Source organism: Labeo rohita, chromosome 24 (genome assembly GCF_022985175.1).
Source record: "Labeo rohita strain BAU-BD-2019 chromosome 24, IGBB_LRoh.1.0, whole genome shotgun sequence".
Taxonomy (NCBI): Eukaryota; Metazoa; Chordata; class Actinopteri; order Cypriniformes; family Cyprinidae; genus Labeo; species Labeo rohita.
In genome coordinates, this window is record NC_066892.1 from 3842495 (window position 1) to 3864053 (window position 21559).

A 21559-nucleotide genomic window follows, 5' to 3' on the forward strand; every position below is an offset into this window, starting at 1 on the left:
GATTTACAGTTTTGTGGCTTTTCTAGAAAAAATTACATATATCCAGATTTTTTTTTTAATATTCTGAAATAAGCTGCGATTTATATTCCTAAGCGATATAATGCAATTAATGTCAAGCATGCAAGACATGCACATAGTCTGACATTAAATTAATTTGTTTAGACTTATATTATTCATTCCTGCTCTGTTCTGAATACAGATATATTAAAATAATTTATTGTGGAATGAGAGGAATTACTCTTTATAATCTTCGGGCACATTTTATTTTATGTCCAAGTAATTTCCGAGATTTATGATTGTAGTAAAAATGCAATAATGCAATTTTTGACCCTTATTTTTCAAAAAATATGGTAGATGTGCACAGTGTTATGCAAACAAAGGCAAAACACCGTTAGAGCATAAATAAAAGAGCATAATAAAACAAAAATAAAGTCACTTGAGCACTTTTGGAAACTCCTGTAAGTATAAGGTGGCAAATAAGATCTTTTCTATAATAATATATTTATATTATATAATTTGTTAACATTCTTCTAGAATAATATATTTATATTATATAATTATCTAAATAGAATTAATTTGAATACCAAAATAATAAATATGATTTAAAATATAACAATTTTAAATGGTTTAAATGTTTAAGTAATTAATTCAATTATTTTAATATTTTTCTATAATATTTATATTACATAATTATATAAATACAATTAATTAATTCTTTTAATATAAAAAATAAATATTATTCAAAATATAACAAAATAGTTTAACATAAATACAATTATACAGATATAATTTAGACAATTTAAATGTATTTTGAATGTTTTAGTTTTTTTCTGTAATAATATATACTACGTAATTATATCAATATAATTTATTTGAATAATAAATATGATTTAAATATAACATACAAAATATTTTAATATAATATGAATATATAAATATAATTAAAAATTATCATTTTTAACTGTTAATATTTAATTAAATTAATTTATTTTAATATTTTTCTATAATAATGTATTTATATTATATAAGTATATAAATATAATTAATTTAAATATAAATGTAAATATAAATAATAAACATTTATTACAATTTAACAAAAATACAATTATACAAATATAATGTAGATAACCTAAAATTATAATTTTTAATTGTTCATATTTAATATATATATATATATATATATATATATAATTTAAAATATAACACAAAATACTTAAATATAAATATAATGTAAAATTCTAATTTTTAATTGATAATATTTCATATATAAAATACTAAATAACTTAATATAAATACAATTCTATAAACAATTTATATAAACACAATTATAATGTTTCATTGTTAATATTTAATTTATTAAAACATTTTAATATTTTCTATAACAATATATTTATATTATAGAATTACAGAAATATAAATGTAAATATAAATGTCACATAAAATGAAAAAATAATTTAATTTAAATACAACTATATAAATATAAATAATATAATTTAAAATTATACTTTTAATTAACATTTCATTCATTCAATTAATTTAATATTTTATAGCTAAAACATTATTTCACCAATAACTGATTATGATCTAATGTCTTTTCACATCTAAAATTTTCACTGTATTATGGCTTGCAGTGCAGTTAATCATTTAACTTTAGTGTTTTAATATGAATTTTCCAAATATAAAAATGACTAGTCTTTACAGCGTATTTGAATGTGGTTTTGTGTATATACACTCTTCAACAGACCTTATAATAATCACACACACACACACAGGGACATGAACCAGTTTAATACTGTGACTTTCTTCCAGATTACTCCATGTATGCAGGATTTCTCACACTCTCTTCTTTCTTTTCCCCGTTTCCTCCATCTCCCTCATGCCCCAGATTTACACTTCACCCAAATCCTTTTAAATTCATAGCCTCTGCCTTTGCCTCAGTCTCTCTTCCTGTACACGACGGTTTTAAATCACCGTATGTCTTAAATTCCAGCCACAGAGCGTCTACAGCATCCGCGCGCGTGCATCGGGGTGTGATTACGTGAGGGTTCGTATCACATCTCTGAATGAGTCTAGCTAAAACTGTCAACACAGAGCGCCGCAGTCATATGTGTGTGTGTGTATTAAAAGAGCCTGCGGCAAAATTGATTCAACTGTCTGTGCCAGAGTGAAAACACTTACGCCCCCTCGTATCAAGTGTGAGAGCGAAGAAGGTCCTGAGAGGAACACGGCTAGATTTGTAAAGGAAGCACGTGGAGGTTCAGAAATTACAGAGCTGAGACCTGCAGTCTATTATTGACTGTGAACAGCTTTTCATTCATGAACACACACACGCAAACAGCATTCATCTGCTTCAGGCTATTACAGGCGCCACGCAGCTACACTGGGACGAAGATGAAGCACATATTGAGTTACATGTACCCATGACTAGCCAGCACATACTTAACACATTCATTAGTGGTAGATCTAATGGACTAGTTGGTGCAATCTTCCTCAAAAGTGCTCATTTTATCAGCATGGTAACTTGTAAACACAACTGAGTTTCTCAGTGGTCATATAAATAAAATCGGCTCACCAGTTCTATGAGTTCCTGGTAGCAGACGTGTCCGTGTTCGTTGCTCTGTACCAGTGCCAGCAGCATCTCCAGTTTACTGGGGTCCAGCTGTAACTCATGGTGCTCAGCTAGACTGGTGAAATTTTCCACTGCTATAAAACCAGTCTGCTCTGGGTCCAGCTGATCGCCAACAGAAAGAGAAAACAGGCCAGTTTTTAGTTTATATGCATGCACATACAGTACACATTTAGGACTAACATGCATTTATTACATGTACATGCAACAAACAAGATAAAGCTAAAATGCTATGTGCATTATACAGTCATGGCCAAAAATATCGGCACCCTTGCAATTCTGTCAGAAAATGCAACCCTTCTCTCAGAAAACTGCTACAGTTGCAAATGTTTTTGTAGTGACATGTTTATTTTTTTTGTTTAGAATTTTAGCATTTTTCTCCATATAATGGACTGATATGGTGCCCCGATTTTGAACTTTAAATGTGGCTTCAAATGATCCCAAATGCAGTTGTAAACAAACCCAGCCAAGAAAGAAGGGTCTTATCTAGAGAAACGATTGGTTATTTTTACAAAAATAATAAAATTTATATACTTTTTAATGTCAGTGTTCATGTTGTCTTACTTTGCCTGGACTGTTTTTTCCGGTTCATGACAGTTAGGGAATGTCGAAAAACTCCCATCTCATGTTCTCCCTCACCTTTAAAATCATCCTACATCGCTGTTTTACCTTTTTTGTTAAGGGTGTTTGATCTTCTTCGCATGTTCACTTTGCAAAGACAGGGTCGGTACTTCTGCAGTGACGTAGGATTATTTTAAAATGATTTTTTAAGTTGAGAGAGAAAATACGATTGGAGTTTTTCGACATACACTAACTGTCTTGAGCCAGAGCACACAGAGTTCAACGACAGCAAGGCAAGATGAGTTTTTGAGAATAAAAAGTATTTAAATTGTACTTTTTTAATAAAAATAACCAATCGTTTCGCTAGATAAGACGCTTCTTCCTTGACCGGGATTGTTTACAACCGCATTTGGGATCGTTTGAAGCCACATTTAAACTGCATTTTGAAAATTCAAACTCGGGGCACCATATCAGTCCATTATGAAGAAAAATGCTGAAATGTTTTCCTCAAAAAAACAATTTCTTCACGACTGAAGAAAGAAAGACATGAACATCTTAGATGACAAGGGGGTGAGTACATTATCTGTAAATCTTTATTTTGGAAGTGGACTTCTTTAACTTAATAATATATACGCCACTACGTTGCGCCCCAGAATTCTTTAGTAATTGTCAGGTTACAAGATACCATTCACACAGTTAAAGCATCCAGTGCCAGAAGCAGCAGAGCAACCCCAAAACATCTTTCAACCTCCACCATGTTTGACTGTCCCTCTGTGTTCTTTTCTTTGACGGCCTCATTTCTTTTTCTGTAAATAGTGCCATGATGTCCTTTACCAAAAACTCCAGTTTTGCTTTTTTACGCCTTTGTGTCAGCAGTGGTCTCCTACCACAGCGTCCCTTTTCATTCAGATGGCGACGGATAGTGTGAGCTGACACTGTTGTATCCTGTGTCTGCAGATCAGCTTGAATTGGTTTGGAAGTTAATCGGGGTTCTTTATCCACCATTCGAACAATCCTTCATTGTAATTTTTTCATTAGATTCGCTCTTCCGTCCACGTCCAGGGAGGTCAGCTACAGTGCCATGGGCTGTAAACCTCTTGATGATTTTGCACACAGTGGACACAGGAACATTAAGATCTCTGGAGATGGACTTGTAGCCTTGAGATTGTCCATATTTTTACACAATTTTTTCTCTTTTTTACACTCGGTGTGACACATAACACCAAGGTTGGGTCGACTTTTCTCCATTTTAACTTGTTGCAAGTGTGATTACTATATTGCCCACATCTGTTACTTGCCGCAGGTGTGTCTAAATACAAATTTCAGGAGCATCACATGCTTGAAAAGCATTTATTTCTTACAATTTTGACAAGGTGCCAATAATTTTGTCCAGTCCATTTTTGAGTTCTGTGTGAAATTTTATCAAGTTCCACTTTTCCTCTCTGTTTTTTTGTGTTGCTGCAGTGCAAACAAAAACAATAAGCATGTGAATACCAAAACATTTCAATTTGCAATTGGAACAACTTTCTGAGAGAAGTGTTGCATTTTCGGACAGAATTGCAAGGGTGCTGATATTTTTGGCCATGACTGTATATGCTTGTATATTTGATATTAGAGCTACTGGAATGACTCCCAGTAGGTGAGCAGTGAAACTGCAGTGAATATTTGATGGATAAACCTACAGAATGTTCTTTATAGCCTTTATAGTACATCACGCTCTTCAAGCAAGAAAGAGAGAAAGAAAAATCCTATTTTCCGTTATATGACCCCTTTAAAATGAACAAATACGTGGTTAGTTGAAGCAACATGGTTGTGACTCAAACATAGTCATTCTGCACAATTCATCTGTCTGCCACACACACACACACACACACACACACACACTCGTAAGTTCTGTAAGTATTTCACATTACCGTGTGAGTTTGTGTGTAACTATCTCAGCCTGAAGCACTTCCCTAACAGATTCAAACAGCAAAGACAACCCAGGAGGACACACACAGAGCTATTTCTGCTGTCTGTGTTTACTCTGAATTACTTCTGAATGCTATATTTAAATTTCAGGGGGTAGATGGGTAAATGAGGAAAAGGAAGAAGAGGGAACGGGGTAAGATGGAAGTGAGGAAATTAAAAGGAAGCAATTTAGGAAATGAAAAGAAAGGGAAGGAAGAAAAGAAAGGAAGGAAAGACATTTAGAGAAAAGGAAACGAGAAAAGGGTGGAAGGATGGCTGGACAGATGGGGGGACTGAAGGAAGGAAAAGAAATAGAAGCAAGAAAGAATGGAGGGAAATAAGGAAAGAATGAAAGGAAGGGGAAATGACCACGTGAAAGGACAGAGAATGAAGAACAGGGTGGAAAGAAGTGAGAAGGGAAGAAAGAAAATAAAAAAATTGGAAAAGAGAAAAGGAAAGGAAAAGAAAACAATGCAAGGACAAACAGAAAGATGGAATTAAAATATGGAAAGAATGAAGGAAATTAGAAGAAAGAAAAGAAAGGAAGAAAAAGACTGAAAGAGGGAAAAAGGAAGGAAAGAAAAAGATGGAAGGAAGGAAGGAAGGAAAGGGAAATTATAGTAAGGAAAGAAAAAGAAAAGTTAAAGGAAAGGAAAGGAAAGGAAGAAAAAGAGAAAGAAGAAAGGAGGAAATGAAGGATGGAACGAAGGAAAGGAAAGGAAGGGACAATAGAGGAAAGGAAGGGACAATAGAGGAAAGAAAAAGAAACAGATGGAAGAAAAGAAGGGAAATTAGAGGAAAGGGAAGGAAGAAAAAAGATGGAAGGAAAAGGGAAAGCGAGAAAGAAAGAAAGAAAGAAAGAAGAAGAAAAATTAAAGGAAAGAAAAAAGATTGAAGGAAGAGAAATTAGAGGAAAGGAAGGAAGGATAGAAATAGAAGGAAGGAAGGAAAGAAGGAAGGAAGGAAGGGAAAATAGAGGAAAGGAAGCAAAGGAAGAAAGAAAGAAAGAAAGAAAGAAAGAAAGAAAGAAAGAAAGGAAGGAAGGAAGGAAGGAAGGAAGGAAGGAAATTAGAGGGAAGGAAGGAAGAAACAAAAAGGAAGAAAGAAAGAAAGAAAGAAAGAAAAAGAAAGAAAAAAATTAAAGGAAAGAAAAAAGATTGAAGGAAGGGAAATTAGAGGAAAGGAAGGAAGGAAGGATGGATGGATGGAAAGAAGGAAGGGAAATTAGAGGAAAGAAAAGGAAGGAAGGAAAATTAGAAAAGGGAGTGAAGGAAGGAAGGGAAATTAGAGGAAAGGAAAGGAAAGGAAGGGAAATTAGAGGAAAGGAAAGGAAAGGAAAGGAAAGGAAAGGAAAGGAAAGGAAAGGAAAGGAAAGGAAAGGAAGAAAAAGAAAGAAGGAAGGAAGGAAACTATGGAAGGAAGGAAAGGAAAAAGAAAAGGGAGGAAAGGAAGGGAAACTTATGGAAAGGAAAGGAAAGGAAAGGAAAGGAAAGGAAAGGAAAGGAAAGGAAAGGAAAGGATGGAAGGAAGAAAAGAAGGAAGGGAGGGAGAGGAAACTAGAGAAAAAGAAAATTATAAAAAAAAGAAGGAATAAAAGAATGGAAAGTAAGAAGAGCAAGACAGGAAAAAGAAGGAGGAAAAGCACAAACTGCAAGAAAACAAGAAAAAGAAAGAAAGAAACATACAAACTAATAAGTGATGTGCTAGCCTGTAATGATGTCGAAACAGACAGGGGGAGGAGGAAGAGGAAGGCGAGCGGGTGAACGCGAGGGCTCTGTGTAATGAGCGGAGGATGAAGGATGGAGGGATGAGAGCAGCAGACACATGTGGAGAGAAGGACAGAAGTGAAAGAATCGGTTAGTGAGGCGATTCAGCACAGAGGAGAGCCGCTGCCGTGTCACCATGGTTACAAATTACCAATGTGTCACCCTGAGAAAGACTGACACCGCGCGTGCGTGTGTGTGTGTGTGTGTGTGTGTGTGAACACCGCCAGCGACTGATCTACTTGTGTCACCTCACACCACATGATCATGTACACAAATCACCAAAACACACCACAGATCTACCATGTAAATACCATGGTAGGGTGAACAGAATTTGTTTCCCATTCCAGCTGTGCTGAAGAATCAGTCTAGTGAGTGTGTGGCAGTCTGAATGCAGCCGATGGTCTGTTCATTGATTACATGAGCTTGAACAAAGCCGTTTCCCTCCGCCTGTCGTTCGCCGCTAAAGTGTGCTAAAAAGAGCCTTACTGTTGCCATGGTTTCGGAAAATACACACCATATGGCTGAGCCCAGAAACATCTGAGCAATGATATGGTGTTAGTAGTAAAATATGTCAGCTTTCACATCACTAATGATCTTAGGTTTACACTGTAAACCTTATAAAGCAGTACTGGCGCAGGACCATGGTACAACGATCGTGAAAATATTAGAGTGCTCTGATAAAACTCGAGGTACCCAATGATATACACACACAACTTTGAAAGTTTAGGGTTGTTTTTGAATCTCTTATGCTCACAAAGGCTGCATTTATTTGATCAAAATTCAGTTAAAATGTGAAATATTATTGCAAGTCCTCAGTGTCACTTGACAGGGCAGGGCAGGAAAAGAAGGAAGGAAAATTAGAGGAAAGAAAAGGAAAGGAAGGAAGAAAGGAAGGAAGGAAGGAAGGAAGGAAGGAATGAGGGAGGGAAGGAATGAAGGAAGGAAGGAAGGAAGGGGGAAGGAAGGAAGGAAGGAGGGAGGCAAGGAAAGAAGGAAAATTAGAGGTAAGAAAAAGGAAGGAAGGAAAATTAGAGGAAAGGAAAGGAAGGAAGGAAGGAAGGAAGGAAGGAAAAGAAAGGAAGGAAGGAGGGAAGGAAGGAAAATTAGAGGAAAGGAAAGGAAGGAAGGAAGGAGGGAAGGAAGGAAAATTAGAGGAAAGGAAGGAAGGAAGGAAGGAGGGAAAGAAGGAAAGAAGGAAAATTAGAGGAAAGAAAAGGAAAGGAAGGAAGGAAGGAAGGAGGGAAGGAAGGAAGGAAGGAAAATTAGAGGAAAGAAAAAGGAAGGAAGGAAAATTAGAGGAAAGGAAAGGAAAGGAAAATTAGGAAAGGAAAGGAAAGGAAAGGAAAGGAAAGGAAAGGAAAGGAAAGGAAAGGAAAGGAAGAGAAATTAGAGGAAAGAAAAAGGAAGGAAGAAGGAAAATCAGAGGAAAGGAGAGGAAAGGAAAGGAAAGGAAAGGAAGGAAGGAAGGAAGGAAGGAAGGAATGGAAATTAGAGGAAAGAAAAAGAAAGGAAGAAAAAGATGGAAAAAAGGAAGAAAGAAGGAAAGGAAGGAAGGAGGGAAATTAGGGGAAAGGAATTAAGAAAAAGATGGAAAAAAGTAACGAAGGAAGGGAAAGGAAAGGAAAAGAAGGAAGGGAGGATAGAAGGAAGGAAAATTAAAGAAAAGAAAAAGATGAAAAGAAGGAAGGACTGAAAATTAGAGGAAAGAAAAAGGAAGGAAGAAAAAGAAGGAAAAAAGGAAGGAAGGAAGGAAAGGAAAATTAGGAGAAAGGAAGTTAAAAAAAGCAAAAAAAGGAAGGAAGGACGGGAGGAAGGAAGAAAAGAAGGGAAATTACTCTACTCATTACTCCAGTCTTCAGTGTCACATGATCCTTCAGAAATCATTCTAATATACTGATTTGCTGCATTTATTTGAAACTGAAATCTTTTGTAATATTATAAATGTCTTTACTGTCACTTTTGATCAATTTAACGCATTCTTGCTTATATCACTGTGACCTTTTTTCTCAGGAGAAACATCTGAAGTAACTCTCACTGCAGCTGGTCACTGAGGAGGAGTCTTAGAGGACGAACTGCTGCTATTTTATGCAAATATAATGCTAAATATGGTGCGGCAATCCAACTATCAACTGCCCTCTTTCTCTCCCAACAGCTGGTGCCAAAGCAAATACTGCTTACGAGCACAAACACACACTAACACACACTGTAAATGTAACAAGATTTTTACATTTTCTGATCAAAACGTGAATGGCGCCTGTGCAAATGTTGCAGCCAAGATGCTATAGCTTTGTGGGTGGTTGCCAGGTTGGTGCTTAAAATATTGATCTGTGTTTTCAAGTTAGTGATTTAATTAATTATTTAGCATGGAATGTGCAAAAGTGTATAGCACAAAAATTATTTGTGACCCTAGACCATAAAAACAGTCATAAGTAGCTCGGGTATATTTGTAGCAATAGCCAACAATAGATTGTATGGGTAAAATTATCGATTTTTTTTTTTATGCCAAATATCATTAGGATATTAAGTAAAGATCATGTTCCATTAAATTCTTTTGTAAATTTCCTACCATAAATATATCAAAACTTAATTTTTGATTAGTAATATGCATTGCTAAGAACTTCCTTCAGACAACTTTAAAGGTGATTTTCTCAGTATTTTGATTTTTTTGCACCCTCAAATTCCAGATTTTCAAATAGTTGTATCTTGGCCAAATATTGTGTTATCCTAACAAACCATACATTAACGGAAAGATTGTTTATTCAGCTTTCAGATGATGTATGATGTCTGGTTTTGTGGTCCAGGGTCACTTTTTCCATGCAAACGTGCACAGAAATAGCAAAAGACATCAAAAAGAAATATCATATACAATGATATTCTGAAGCTAAATATGTATTAATTATAGTAAGTGAAATATAATGATGATTGATGCTTGTTTAAATTAAGTTAAAACTTATTATGTTCTGTAATTGTTTTCAATTAATAACAAACAACAAATAGACGTCTGATAAATTGCAATTAAGTCCTATTAAATGTTTATCATATATAATGGTTTAATTACTTTAATTAGGTCTTGCTACTAGAATGAAAGGAAAATATCTGTTTACTAGATATGGTTCCTGTCTCAAGTTCAATGCAAGTCTAAGGGATTTTCAAAGTGTATTACTTAAAATTAGTGATTTGAACCAGCGCCGTTTTAGTATCGTTGACTTGCTTTTATTTTTTTTGTTAATATTTTGAATTATATTTATCTTTATATTTTCAGTTTTGACTTTAATTTTAAGGTGTAGTAATTTTATTATGTTTTATAAACGTTTCAATTAATTGTTTTTGTTAATTGTAGTTTATATATTTTTAGTTATTTTAGTACTTAAGTTAAACTAAATAAAAATGAGAAATGTTGTTTTGTCAACTAGCTGAAATAAAATTTCTCCAGTTAACACAAACTTTTTAAATATTTTTATTTCTAAAAATATAAAAAAAAACTAACGTTAACAAACACAAACTTAACTAACGTTAACAAACACAACTTGTGATTTTATTATTATATAGGAAATGCATTATTTATTAATGCATTAGATAATTTATATTTATATTCATATTTTATATTTTCAGACTTTAATTTTACTAAGTTTAAAGTCTAAAATTTAGTAAGTTTAGCAATTTTATTATGTTTTTGTCAGTTTTATCTGATTTGTAATTATCTGTATTATTTTTTTTAGTTGTAGTTTATATATTTTTAGTAGTTTTTATTTTTATTTCAGTACTTAAGTTAAACTAAATAAATAATTTTAATTTAAATAAATGTTGTTTTTGGCAACTAGCTGAAATAAAATACTTTTTTTTCCCTCCAGTTACCACTGTAACTATATTTTTATATTTTTAGGGTAACACTTTACAATAAGGTATAACTTGTTTACATTATGTAATGTATCAACTAACATGAACGAACAATGAACAACACATTTATTACAGTATTTATTCATCTTTGTTAATGTTAGTTAATAAAAACAGTTGTTCATTGTTAGTTCACAGTGCCTTAAGTAACGTTAACAAACAAACTTCTGATTTTAATAATATTATTATTAACATTAAGATTAATAAATGCTACCAGTCAAAAGTTTTTGAACAGTAAGATTTTTTTTATGTTTTTTAGAAAAGTCTCTTCTGCTCACCAAGCCTGCATTTATTATTAAGTACAGAAAAAATGTTTTTACTATTTCAAATAACTCTTTTGTATTTTAATACATTTTAAATTTAATTTTATCCTGTGATTTCTAAGCTGAATTTTTAGCATCATTACTCCAGTCACATGATCCTTCAGAAATCATTCTAATATTCTGATTTGCTGCTCAAAAAACATTTATTATTATTATTATGTTGAAAACAACAGAGTAGAATTTTTTCAGGTTTCAATGATGAACGGAAAGTTCTAAAAGAACAGCATTTCATTTCATCTTTGTTAATATTAGTTAATAAAAACAGTTGTTAGTTCACAGTGCATTAGCTAACATTAACAAACACAAATTGTGATTAGTAATCACAATTTAATGCATTAGTAAATGCTGAAATTAACATTGAGATTAATAAATGCTTTAGTTCATATTAACTAATGTAGTTAACTAATTAACCTTACTGTAAAGTGTTAGTTATTTTTAGTTAACATTGAACAAACCTTTAACACTGAGTATAAGCAACAGCGATCCTGACTTTCACAAGCACCACTAACTAAACTCCAGTCGCTGAGAAGAGACACCGGGTAATTCTGTAATTTAGAGCTGTCTTCCATTAATTCAGTTTATCACACAGAGCGCTGAACGCGCGCGTGTGTGTGTGTGTGTTTGTTTGCACGTGTGAACTGTGTGCGTGTGCATTAGAGCCAGAAATAGTCTGAGCTCAGCACTGCTTCCTACAGCAGAAAATAAAAAAAATCATAATAAACTGAAAGGTTAAGCATCTTGCCTTTACACACACACACACACAAACACACAGAGTAGCTGCAGCACATTCACACCATACGTACACCGAAACACACACACACCCACACAACACAAGCAAACCGTCAGGCATCGCGTCCGTCTGACAACACACTTACTGTACAAGCAAAATCAGAAGCAGAAGTGAAAACATATGAAACACACCCACACCATACCAACACAAACACACACACAACTGATGACTCTCAGACGAAAGTGTGCGTGTGTCCCTCATCTCCCGGAGGCAAAGATCAATTCTGCCCCTCCGAATGAATGATTGCCTTTCCTATCCATCAATCAACCTGATCTCTCAGCATCAGCATAGATTAGACAACAAAATCAAACACGTACACATTCACACACACTGATATTGGCCAATATGACTGCCAGCATCCTCAAATCACAGTGCATTTTCAATTCATCTACATGCTCTTGGAGGTTTTATGAGAAAATGCATTTAATAAATGGGTGATTATTTATAAGAAAGCAGCTATGGATATATAAAGTGGCCACTGGAATTCTAAGGTCATTGCTGGGGCGTTACTATGTGGTTGCTATGGTATTTAGAATGCTTTCAAACGTTCAACTCTGAGTTGTTACATTTTGTGGCGAACTACACTACCAGTTAAATGTTTTTTAAAGAAGTCTCTTTTCCTCACCAAGCCTGCATTTATTTAATCTAAAGTACAGTAGAACAGTTATATTTTTACTATTTCAAATAACATTTTCTATTTAGGTTTATTTAAAAATGTAATTTATTCCTGTGATTTCGAAGCTGAATTTTTAGCATCATTACTCCAGTCATGTGATCCTTCAGAAATCATTCTAATGTTCTGATTTGCTGCTCAAAAACCATTTATTATCGTCATTATGTTGAAAAACGCTGAACAGAATTTTTTCATAGAGAGTTCAGAAGAACAGCATTAATCTGTAATTGAAATCTTTTAGAACATTATAAATGTCTTTATCATCACTTTGACCAATTTAAAGCATCCTTGCTAAAATAAAATGATAGAAATTTATCAAATCTTTCTCTATCTTTCTATTCAAAAAATCCTGAAGAAAGAAAATGTACTAAACAGTTTTTAATATTGATAATAATAAAAGAAATGTTTCTTGAGCAGCAAATCAGCATATTAGAATGATTTCTGAAAGATCATGTGACACTGAAGACTGGCTATTTTAAATAGTAAAAATATTTCAAAATTTTAGCTGTACTTTAGATCAAATAAATGCAGGCTTTGTGAGCAGAAGAGAAAAACTTTTGACTGGTAGTGTGCATATTCTGATTATTATTATCATCTATTTTATTAATATTTACTTAAAGTTTGGAAATATTCCGTCGCAAACACGGAACTGCAGATGAATAACCAATACAAGCCATTTATAAACCGAGCCCAGAAAGCGTGACCTTTATTCAAGCACCTTTAAATCTGAATTTTATGTGTGAGGAGCTGCTTTTGCTTCAAGAATGAAACTAATTAGCATATGCTCATGCATATGTATTCAAACCAAGCTGTTGTTTGAATCCTGATGAATTTTTGAACTCTAGTGATGAGAGCTGCCAGGACTTACAAAGAGCTTTCCTGTTTTTTTTGGTTCTGCCAAGCAAACTCAACGAGAAGTACTTTATCCAGACCATCTCAATGTTGAAACAGCAAAAACTCTTACTGAAAAGTTCTCACTGACCTCCTTCTATTTCTACTTCTGTACGTAGAGAGTAATGCGTTCTGCAAACTGGTGGGCCAGACTGAAGGTATAAATAAGTCATGTTTTTGCAGTGTTCGCACACAAAACCGTGGTGTAACCTGCCAGCTGTAAACGAAAAAAACAAAACAATGTGCTAGAAATGTAACACGTCATTTCATGACTAAACATATTTCGGTTTTTCTCAGTGTCTGTTGCTTACACTACATCGCTTGAAGTGCTCAGCTCTTTTCTGATCAAGGATGACTTGTTTTGAGTATTTTTGGGTCTCCTTTTTCCTTTCATTTCACTGAAGGAGTTTTTTCTGTTCTTTTCATTCAGCGGTTGGATTTTAGAGGTTTGTGAGTGAAGCGACTGGAAACAATTCCAATGAAGCTGAACTGAAATATCTATATTACAGCTGAATTAAACTGAACAGAACCGAGTTGAATTTAGAGCTGCAAAAACGATTAGTCACGATTAATCGATTCAAAATAAACATTTACGTTTACATGTGTGTGTACTGCGTATATTTATTATGTATATATAAATATACACATATATGGATATATTTAAAAAAAAATGTATTTGCATGTAAACACTTTACATATGAATCTAACATATCTAACATATTTTTTATGTACACATGTATATGTATTTATATATACATAACAAATATACACAGTTCACACACATATAGTATGCAACTGCAAACATAAACTTTTATTTTGAATCAATTAACCGTGACTAATCGTTTTGTAGCTCTAGTTGAATTTAAACTACATAAGCTGAATTTAACAATTTATATGGTCAAAACTAATATTGCAGCTGAACTGATCTAAGTGGAACTGAAATGAGCTGAATTTGACAAATGTATATTGTCAACAGCAATGATTCAGTTTAAATGAACTGATCTAAATCCAATTGAGTTGATCTGAATGAGTCAAACTGACTTAAGTGAACTGAACTGAATTAATTTGATTTAAAATTGAAACTGCATTGCTACCTTCTTGGATTTTACATCTGCTAATCACGAAAATATATTGGTTGAAATATAAACACAAACTGTTGATAAGTCTGATGTCATTAAGATTTTTTTTTAAAGAAATTAATACTTTTACTCAGCAAGGATGCAAAAAAATCGATCAAAAGTGACAGTAAATATATTTATAATGTTGCCAAAGATATTCGATTTCACATTTATTCACATCTATTTACCAAAGAATCAAAAAAATGTATTTCCACAAAAAATATGAAACAGCACAACTGTTTTCATCATTGAAAATAATCATAAATGTTTCTTAAGCAGAAATCAGCACATTAGAATGATTTCTGAAGGATCATGTGATGTTGAAGAGTAATGATGCTGAAAATTCAGCTTTGCATCACAAAAATAAATTACATTCTAAAAAATTATCCAAACATAAAACAGTTATTTTAAATTAAAATAATATTTCACAATTTTACTGATTTTACGGTATTTTTAATCAAATAAATGGAGCCTTGGTGAGCAGAAATGTCTTCATTTAGAAACATATTTTTAAAAAACCCACATATTCCTATATATTGGCATAAACAAATTTCTGAAGGATCATGTGATGCTCAAGACTCTAGTAATAATGCTGAAAATTCAGCTTCGCATCACAAAAATTAATTATATTTTAAAAAATATTCAAACAGCCATTTTAAATTTAAATAATATTTCACAATTTTAATGATTTTATAGTATTTCAAATCAAATAAATGCAGCCTTGGCCAGCAGTAAAGCCTTCTTTTAGAAACATATTTTTAAAAAATCCAACAAACCCCTTTTGAACTGTACTGTGTGTTTAAATGATCTTGGGTGATAAAATAGCATGTACGTAGGTTCACACATCCACATATTTCCATACATTAGCATAAGCAGATTTCTGAAGGATCATGTGATGCTCAAGACTCTAGTAATGATGCTGAAAATTCAGCTTTGCGTCACAAAAATAAATTACATTTAAAAAAAATATTCAAAAAGAAAACTTATATTTTAAATTGAAATAATATTTCAAGATTTTACTGATTTTACGGCATTTTTAATCAAATAAATACAGCCTTGGTGAGCAGAAACATCTTCTTTTAGACTCATATTTAAAAAAATCCTACCAACCACAAACTTTTGAACTGTAGTGTTTGTTTAAATGGTTTTGGGCGATAAAATAGCATGCAAGTGTACACATCCACATATTTCCATACATTTGCATAAACAGATTTCTGAAGGATCATTTGACACTCAAGACTCTAGCAACGATGCTGACAATTTAGCTTTGCATCACAGAAATTAATTATATCTTAAAAAACATTTGAACAGAAAAACGCTATTTTAAATTAAATTAATATTTCACAATTTTACTGATTTTATGGTATTTTTAATCAAATAAATGCAGCCTTGGTGAGCAGAAGGGCTTCTTAAAGAAACATATTTTTTAAAAATCCTACCAAACCCAAACTTTTGAACCATAGTGTGTGTTTAAATGGTTTTGGGTTATAAAATAGCATGCATATTAGTGCACACATCCACATATTTCCATCCATTAGCACAAACAGATTTCTGAAGGATGATGTGAAGCTCAAGACTCTAGTAATGATGCTGAAAATTCAGCTTTGCATCACAAAAAAAAATATATTTAAAAAAATATTCAAACAGAAAGCCACTATTTCAAATTGAAATAATATTTCACAATTTTTACTGATCTTACAGTATTTTTATCAAATAATTGCAGCCTTGTTGAGCAGAAAAGACTTCTTTTAGACACATATTTCTAAAAATCCTACCAAACCTTTGAACCGTAGTGTGTGTTTATATGAATTTGGGTTATAAAATAGCATGTATGTAAGTGCACACATCCAGATATTTCTGATGGATCATGTGACACTCAAGACTCCAGTAATAATGCTGAAAATTCAGCTTTGCTTTGCAAAAATAAATAATATTTTTAAAAATATTCAAACAGAAAAACACTATTTTAAATTGAAATAATATTTCACAATTTTACTGATCTTACAGTATTTTTAATCAAATAAATGCAGCCTTGGTGAGCAGAAGGGCTTCTTAAAGAAACATATTTTTTAAAAATCCTACCAACCCCAAACTTTTGAACCGTAGTGTGTGTTTAAATGGTTTTGGGTTATAAAATAGCATGCATATTAGTGCACACATCCACATATTTCCATCCATTAGCACAAACAGATTTCTGAAGGATCATGTGAAGCTCAAGACTCTAGTAATGCTGCTGAAAATTCAGCTTTGCGTCACAAAAATATATTATATTTAAAAAAATATTCAAACAGAAAGCCGCTATTTCAAATTGAAATAATATTTCACAATTTTACTGATCTTACAGTATTTTTAATCAAATAATTGCAGCCTTGTTGAGCAGAAAAGACTTCTTTTAGAAACATATTTTTAAAAAATCCAACAAATCCCACACTTTTGAACTGTATTGTGTGTTTAAATGATCTTGGGAGATAAAATAGCATGTATGTAAGTTCACACATCCACATATTTCCATACATTAGCATAAGCAGATTTCTGAAGGATCATGTGATGCTCAAGACTCTAGTAATGATGCTGAAAATTCAGCTTTGCGTCACAAAAATAAATTATATTTAAAAAAAAATATTCAAACAGAAAACTGCTATTTTAAATTGAAATAATATTTCACAATTTTACTGATTTTATGGTATTTTTAATCGAATAAATGCAGCCTTGTTGAGCAGAAAAGACTTCTTTTAGACACATATTTTTAAAAATCCTACCAAACTTTTGAACCGTAGTGTGTGTTTATATGAATTTGGGTTATAAAATAGTATGTATGTAAGTGCACACATCCAGATATTTCTGATGGATCATGTGACACTCAAGACTCTAGTAATAATGCTGAAAATTCAGCTTTGCTTTGCAAAAAATAAATAATATTTTTAAAAATATTCAAACAGAAAAACACTATTTTAAATTGAAATAACATTTTACAATTTTACTGATTTTATAGTATTTTTAATTAAATAAATGCAGCCTTGGTGAGCAGAAAATGGCTTTGGGTTAAAAATAGAAACATATTTTTTCCATCCATTAAAAACAGATTTCCTAAGCCAAACCCAAACTTTTGAACCGTAGTGTGTGTTTTTTAAATGGTTTTGGGTTATAAAAAAATCCAACAAATCCCACACTGCATATTAGTGCACACATCCACATATTTCCATCCATTAGCACAAACAGATTTCTGAAGGATCATGTGACACTCAAGACTCTAGTAATGATGCTGAAAATTCAGCTATTTTAAACTGAAATAATATTTCACAATTTTACTGTATTTTTAATCAAATAACTGCAGCCTTGGTGAGCAGAAACGACAAAAATCTTACCAACTCCAAACTTTTGAACTGCAGTGTGTGTTTAAATATGATTAAGGGTGATAAAATGCATGTAAGTGTACACATCCACATATTTCAATACATTAGCATAAACAGAACCAAGCATGTGTCCAGCACCAGTGCTGATGTCTAGTGTACTACTACACTAACATCCACTGACTAAACACGAGGACCTCTCAAACAGCAGTACTCATTCATTCCGACTGTCCATCTCGCACCGTATCGGCCTAGAAACACACACACACTCGCACACACATGTCGATGCACGGGAGGATGCAGTAACCATAGCAACCTGCTGCTGCTTACCTGCTCTTGTATGAGCTGAAACAGAGAGCTTCTATCCATATACTGGGCCCTGGTGCGCACACAGCCACAAAAAGAAGGACATAGGGGGAAATCGCACGCAGAGACACGTACACACACACACGCCAGCGGTCCGTCCGTCCGTCCGTCTGCGCGGCACGCCTCCCCGACGGGGAGAGAGACCCCTCACACGCACGCCAGTAGAGTATCCGCAGGACGTCCTCCAGCAGAGCCGTCAGTCCGGGGTTTGGTTCGATTCCAGCTGGGTTAAAATCCAAAGTGCCACTCACCGTCCAGAAACCCTTGTGGCACTTTCGCACCCGGTTCCGTCCACCTCGGAATGGCCCTCAGCTTGAAGTCAATCCACTTCTGTCTTTTTCTCTCACTTTCCTTTCTCAAGCCGTCCGTCCCTCTCCTCTCGCCCGTCTTGTTGTGCTCGTATCGCCTTTACCTCTGTAAATCTCTCCCTCTCGCCCTCTCTCTCTCCTCTGTCCTCCACAAAGACCGTACTACCTGAATACCAATGAAGGAGGGGAAGGAGGCGGCGGTCTGCGGCCAATCAGAAGCGAGGGGGCGTGTCCAAAGAGCTGCAGCTCTCCATCTACCCTGCAGGAGTCTTAAAGAGAGACTAAACACACAAACACACATTCACTGCAGTGCACACACACACACATACACACACACACGGCACGCAGGCGCATTCAAGCTTCCTAAATCAGGCATTAATCACACGCAGCAGATACTACGGAGCCTAAAACACATTCTCAGGGCGTTCAATCACTGCTTGTACGCCGATGATCATGTATATATGGGAGCTTGCTAATTAATGAAGTCATTTGGCTCGGTTGTTATCTCTGAGGACTTGTTAATTGTGGTAGTAAATGTGAAGTTGAATCTCTAAAGTCTCTTTGTGCTGCATTTATATTTTTGTGGTGTGAATAAATAAAAGTAATATAGTTGATGTTAATGGTTTATACAAGCTTTCGAGGATTGTTATCGTAAAAGTGGGATTTTTTAAATAACTAGGATGGCATATGGGGTGGATGTGGTCTGGTAAGGAGGTACTGACCCCTTGTGCGAATACGCTGCTCTTTTTTTTTTTTTTTTTTAGATATCTGGGTCATCATTTTAGCACGGTTAGCTTTGGACTGAGTCAACCTGGACTTGGAAGCAGCTAAATTGGTGTAATGAATAATTCTGTTTTGTTTTACACTAAGACTGCCTATTTAAATACTGTAAAAAAAATTAAAACGAAATTATAAAAATCGCAACAGATTTTCACCCAAGGCTAAACAGGCTGTGGAGATTTTCTCAGACACTAGATTGTATGATAATATGCTCTAATTGTTGTTGGTTTTAAAGTTCACTTTGATTTTGATTGGACATATCATTCATTCCCATACAAAAAATAAATAAATAAATAAAAATATATTTAAAAAATATATACAAAAAAATTATGCACACTGTTATTTTTTGAAACTTTAAATAAAACAGAATTTTGGAATACGTTTCATTGAATTAAACATTACATTTTGGAGTAGGGAAAAAAAAAAATATATATATATATATATATATATATATATATATATATATATATATATATATATATATTTTTTTTTTTTTTTTATATATATATATATATATATATATATTTATTTATTTTTTTTTTTTTTTTTTTTTTTTTTCAGTATATTGCTAATATGGATTTTATATTTATACTTCTTTTATTATAACTACCTTATTTTTATAAATATAATTATTATATATTTATCATACATTATTTTGCTTTATATATTTGCACAATAACTATTCATATTGTTTAAGACATACTTAATTTTTTATGTTGCATTTACAAAATTTATTATAAAATCGAACACTTATTTTCTTGGACGTAGGTATAGCACATTTATTTTCTTGCATTCTGTATTAATACTTTTACTATATATATATATACATACACATATATATACACTGTTTAAATTATTTTTAATTTGTAAATAAAACAATAAATAATTATTATATATATTTTATTTGGCCATTGTTTTATACATTTGCAATATAACTATTTATATATAAAAAAAAAATATTATGCATTTACCAAAAATGTATTATAAAATTGGAAATTCATTTTCTTGCGCAAATAATACGTTTATTTTCTTGCATGCATGCTATATTTAACGTTTTAAGGTTTAAATAAACACATCACTAAAATAAAATATATATATATATACATATATATCAGAAAAACAAATATACTGTTGATTTAGTTAAAAAAAAATTTATTTTTTTTTTTTTTTTCATTTTGTTATTATTATTTTTTTTTATTTTTTTTTTTCCTAATTATAAGCAATGCTGTAACGCCAGCCTTAGCAAACACCACTAACAATCGTGACAGATTTTAACCTGGAGCTAAACGCATTGTGCAGATTTTCTTCTTAGACAGAAGTGTTTATGATAACATGCTCTAATTGGTGATTTTACAGTTTACATGTACATTGTTTTTACAATGTTTTCTTCTAAAAAAAAAAAAATCAACATCAACCCAAATTTCGATAAGAAGCTGGCCACGATTATTTCTGAGTGTGTCTGCTGTGCTATCCTGCGTGATGCAGTGATTTACAGTAACACCTGGGTGTTTCATCTACAGCGTCTCCATCAGGACTCATCAGGTGGATCAATGATGCTGACTGACACTCCATCAACTAAAGTGTGAGTCCTCAGATAGATATTTGCAACTCATGATTTTCATTCTTACTGATACTAGTGTGCTTTCAATCCATCACACGCTTTGTGGTTATGAACTCCATGACCTTTCTACACTGGTTAGCATAATATAAAACATAACTGACACTGATCAGTAAGCAGAAAACCCCATGGAACTTGCTTTTCCCAGTAAGCATCAATCAATATCATTATTCTGTTTCTATAATGTATGCAATCAGGAGTGGAATCTACTGTAAGTACATCAGCAAAATAACATGATGTTACATTTATAATGTATTTATGTGCATACTTACTAAATGTTGTTTTGTAAGCAAACTAATTAAAGAGAAACAGCATGTTTATGTGTTTTAATACCCGACATATTAACTAAAGTCTCATTTCCACACAGCAAACGCTGTAACACAGAGCAGTGCTGCTCTCTACTGGTGAAACATATGAAAATCATTCTCTATACACCTATATAAACAAACAAAAGACGTTTATTCCACACCTGCATGCACATAGTTATCTCATTTGACTTTTTAAAGACATACAAGTATTGTGTTGATCAAATCAAACGTTTTATT

General features: G+C 32.9%; 1 protein-coding gene across 3 annotated transcripts in view; it reads right to left on the minus strand.

The window, feature by feature from the left end:
- Positions 1-21559, minus strand: part of rhbdl1 (rhomboid, veinlet-like 1 (Drosophila)) — a 39940-nt gene that overhangs the window by 15694 nt on the left and 2687 nt on the right. For all 3 annotated transcript variants that reach the window (XM_051098328.1, XM_051098326.1, XM_051098327.1), the window contains 2 exons: positions 18273-18897; positions 2573-2731 (listed from right to left, as the gene is read on the minus strand). In XM_051098328.1, the coding sequence (XP_050954285.1) occupies positions 2573-2731; positions 18273-18311 (198 nt within the window). In that variant the 5' untranslated portion in view covers positions 18312-18897. The remainder of the gene's footprint in view (positions 1-2572; positions 2732-18272; positions 18898-21559) is intronic.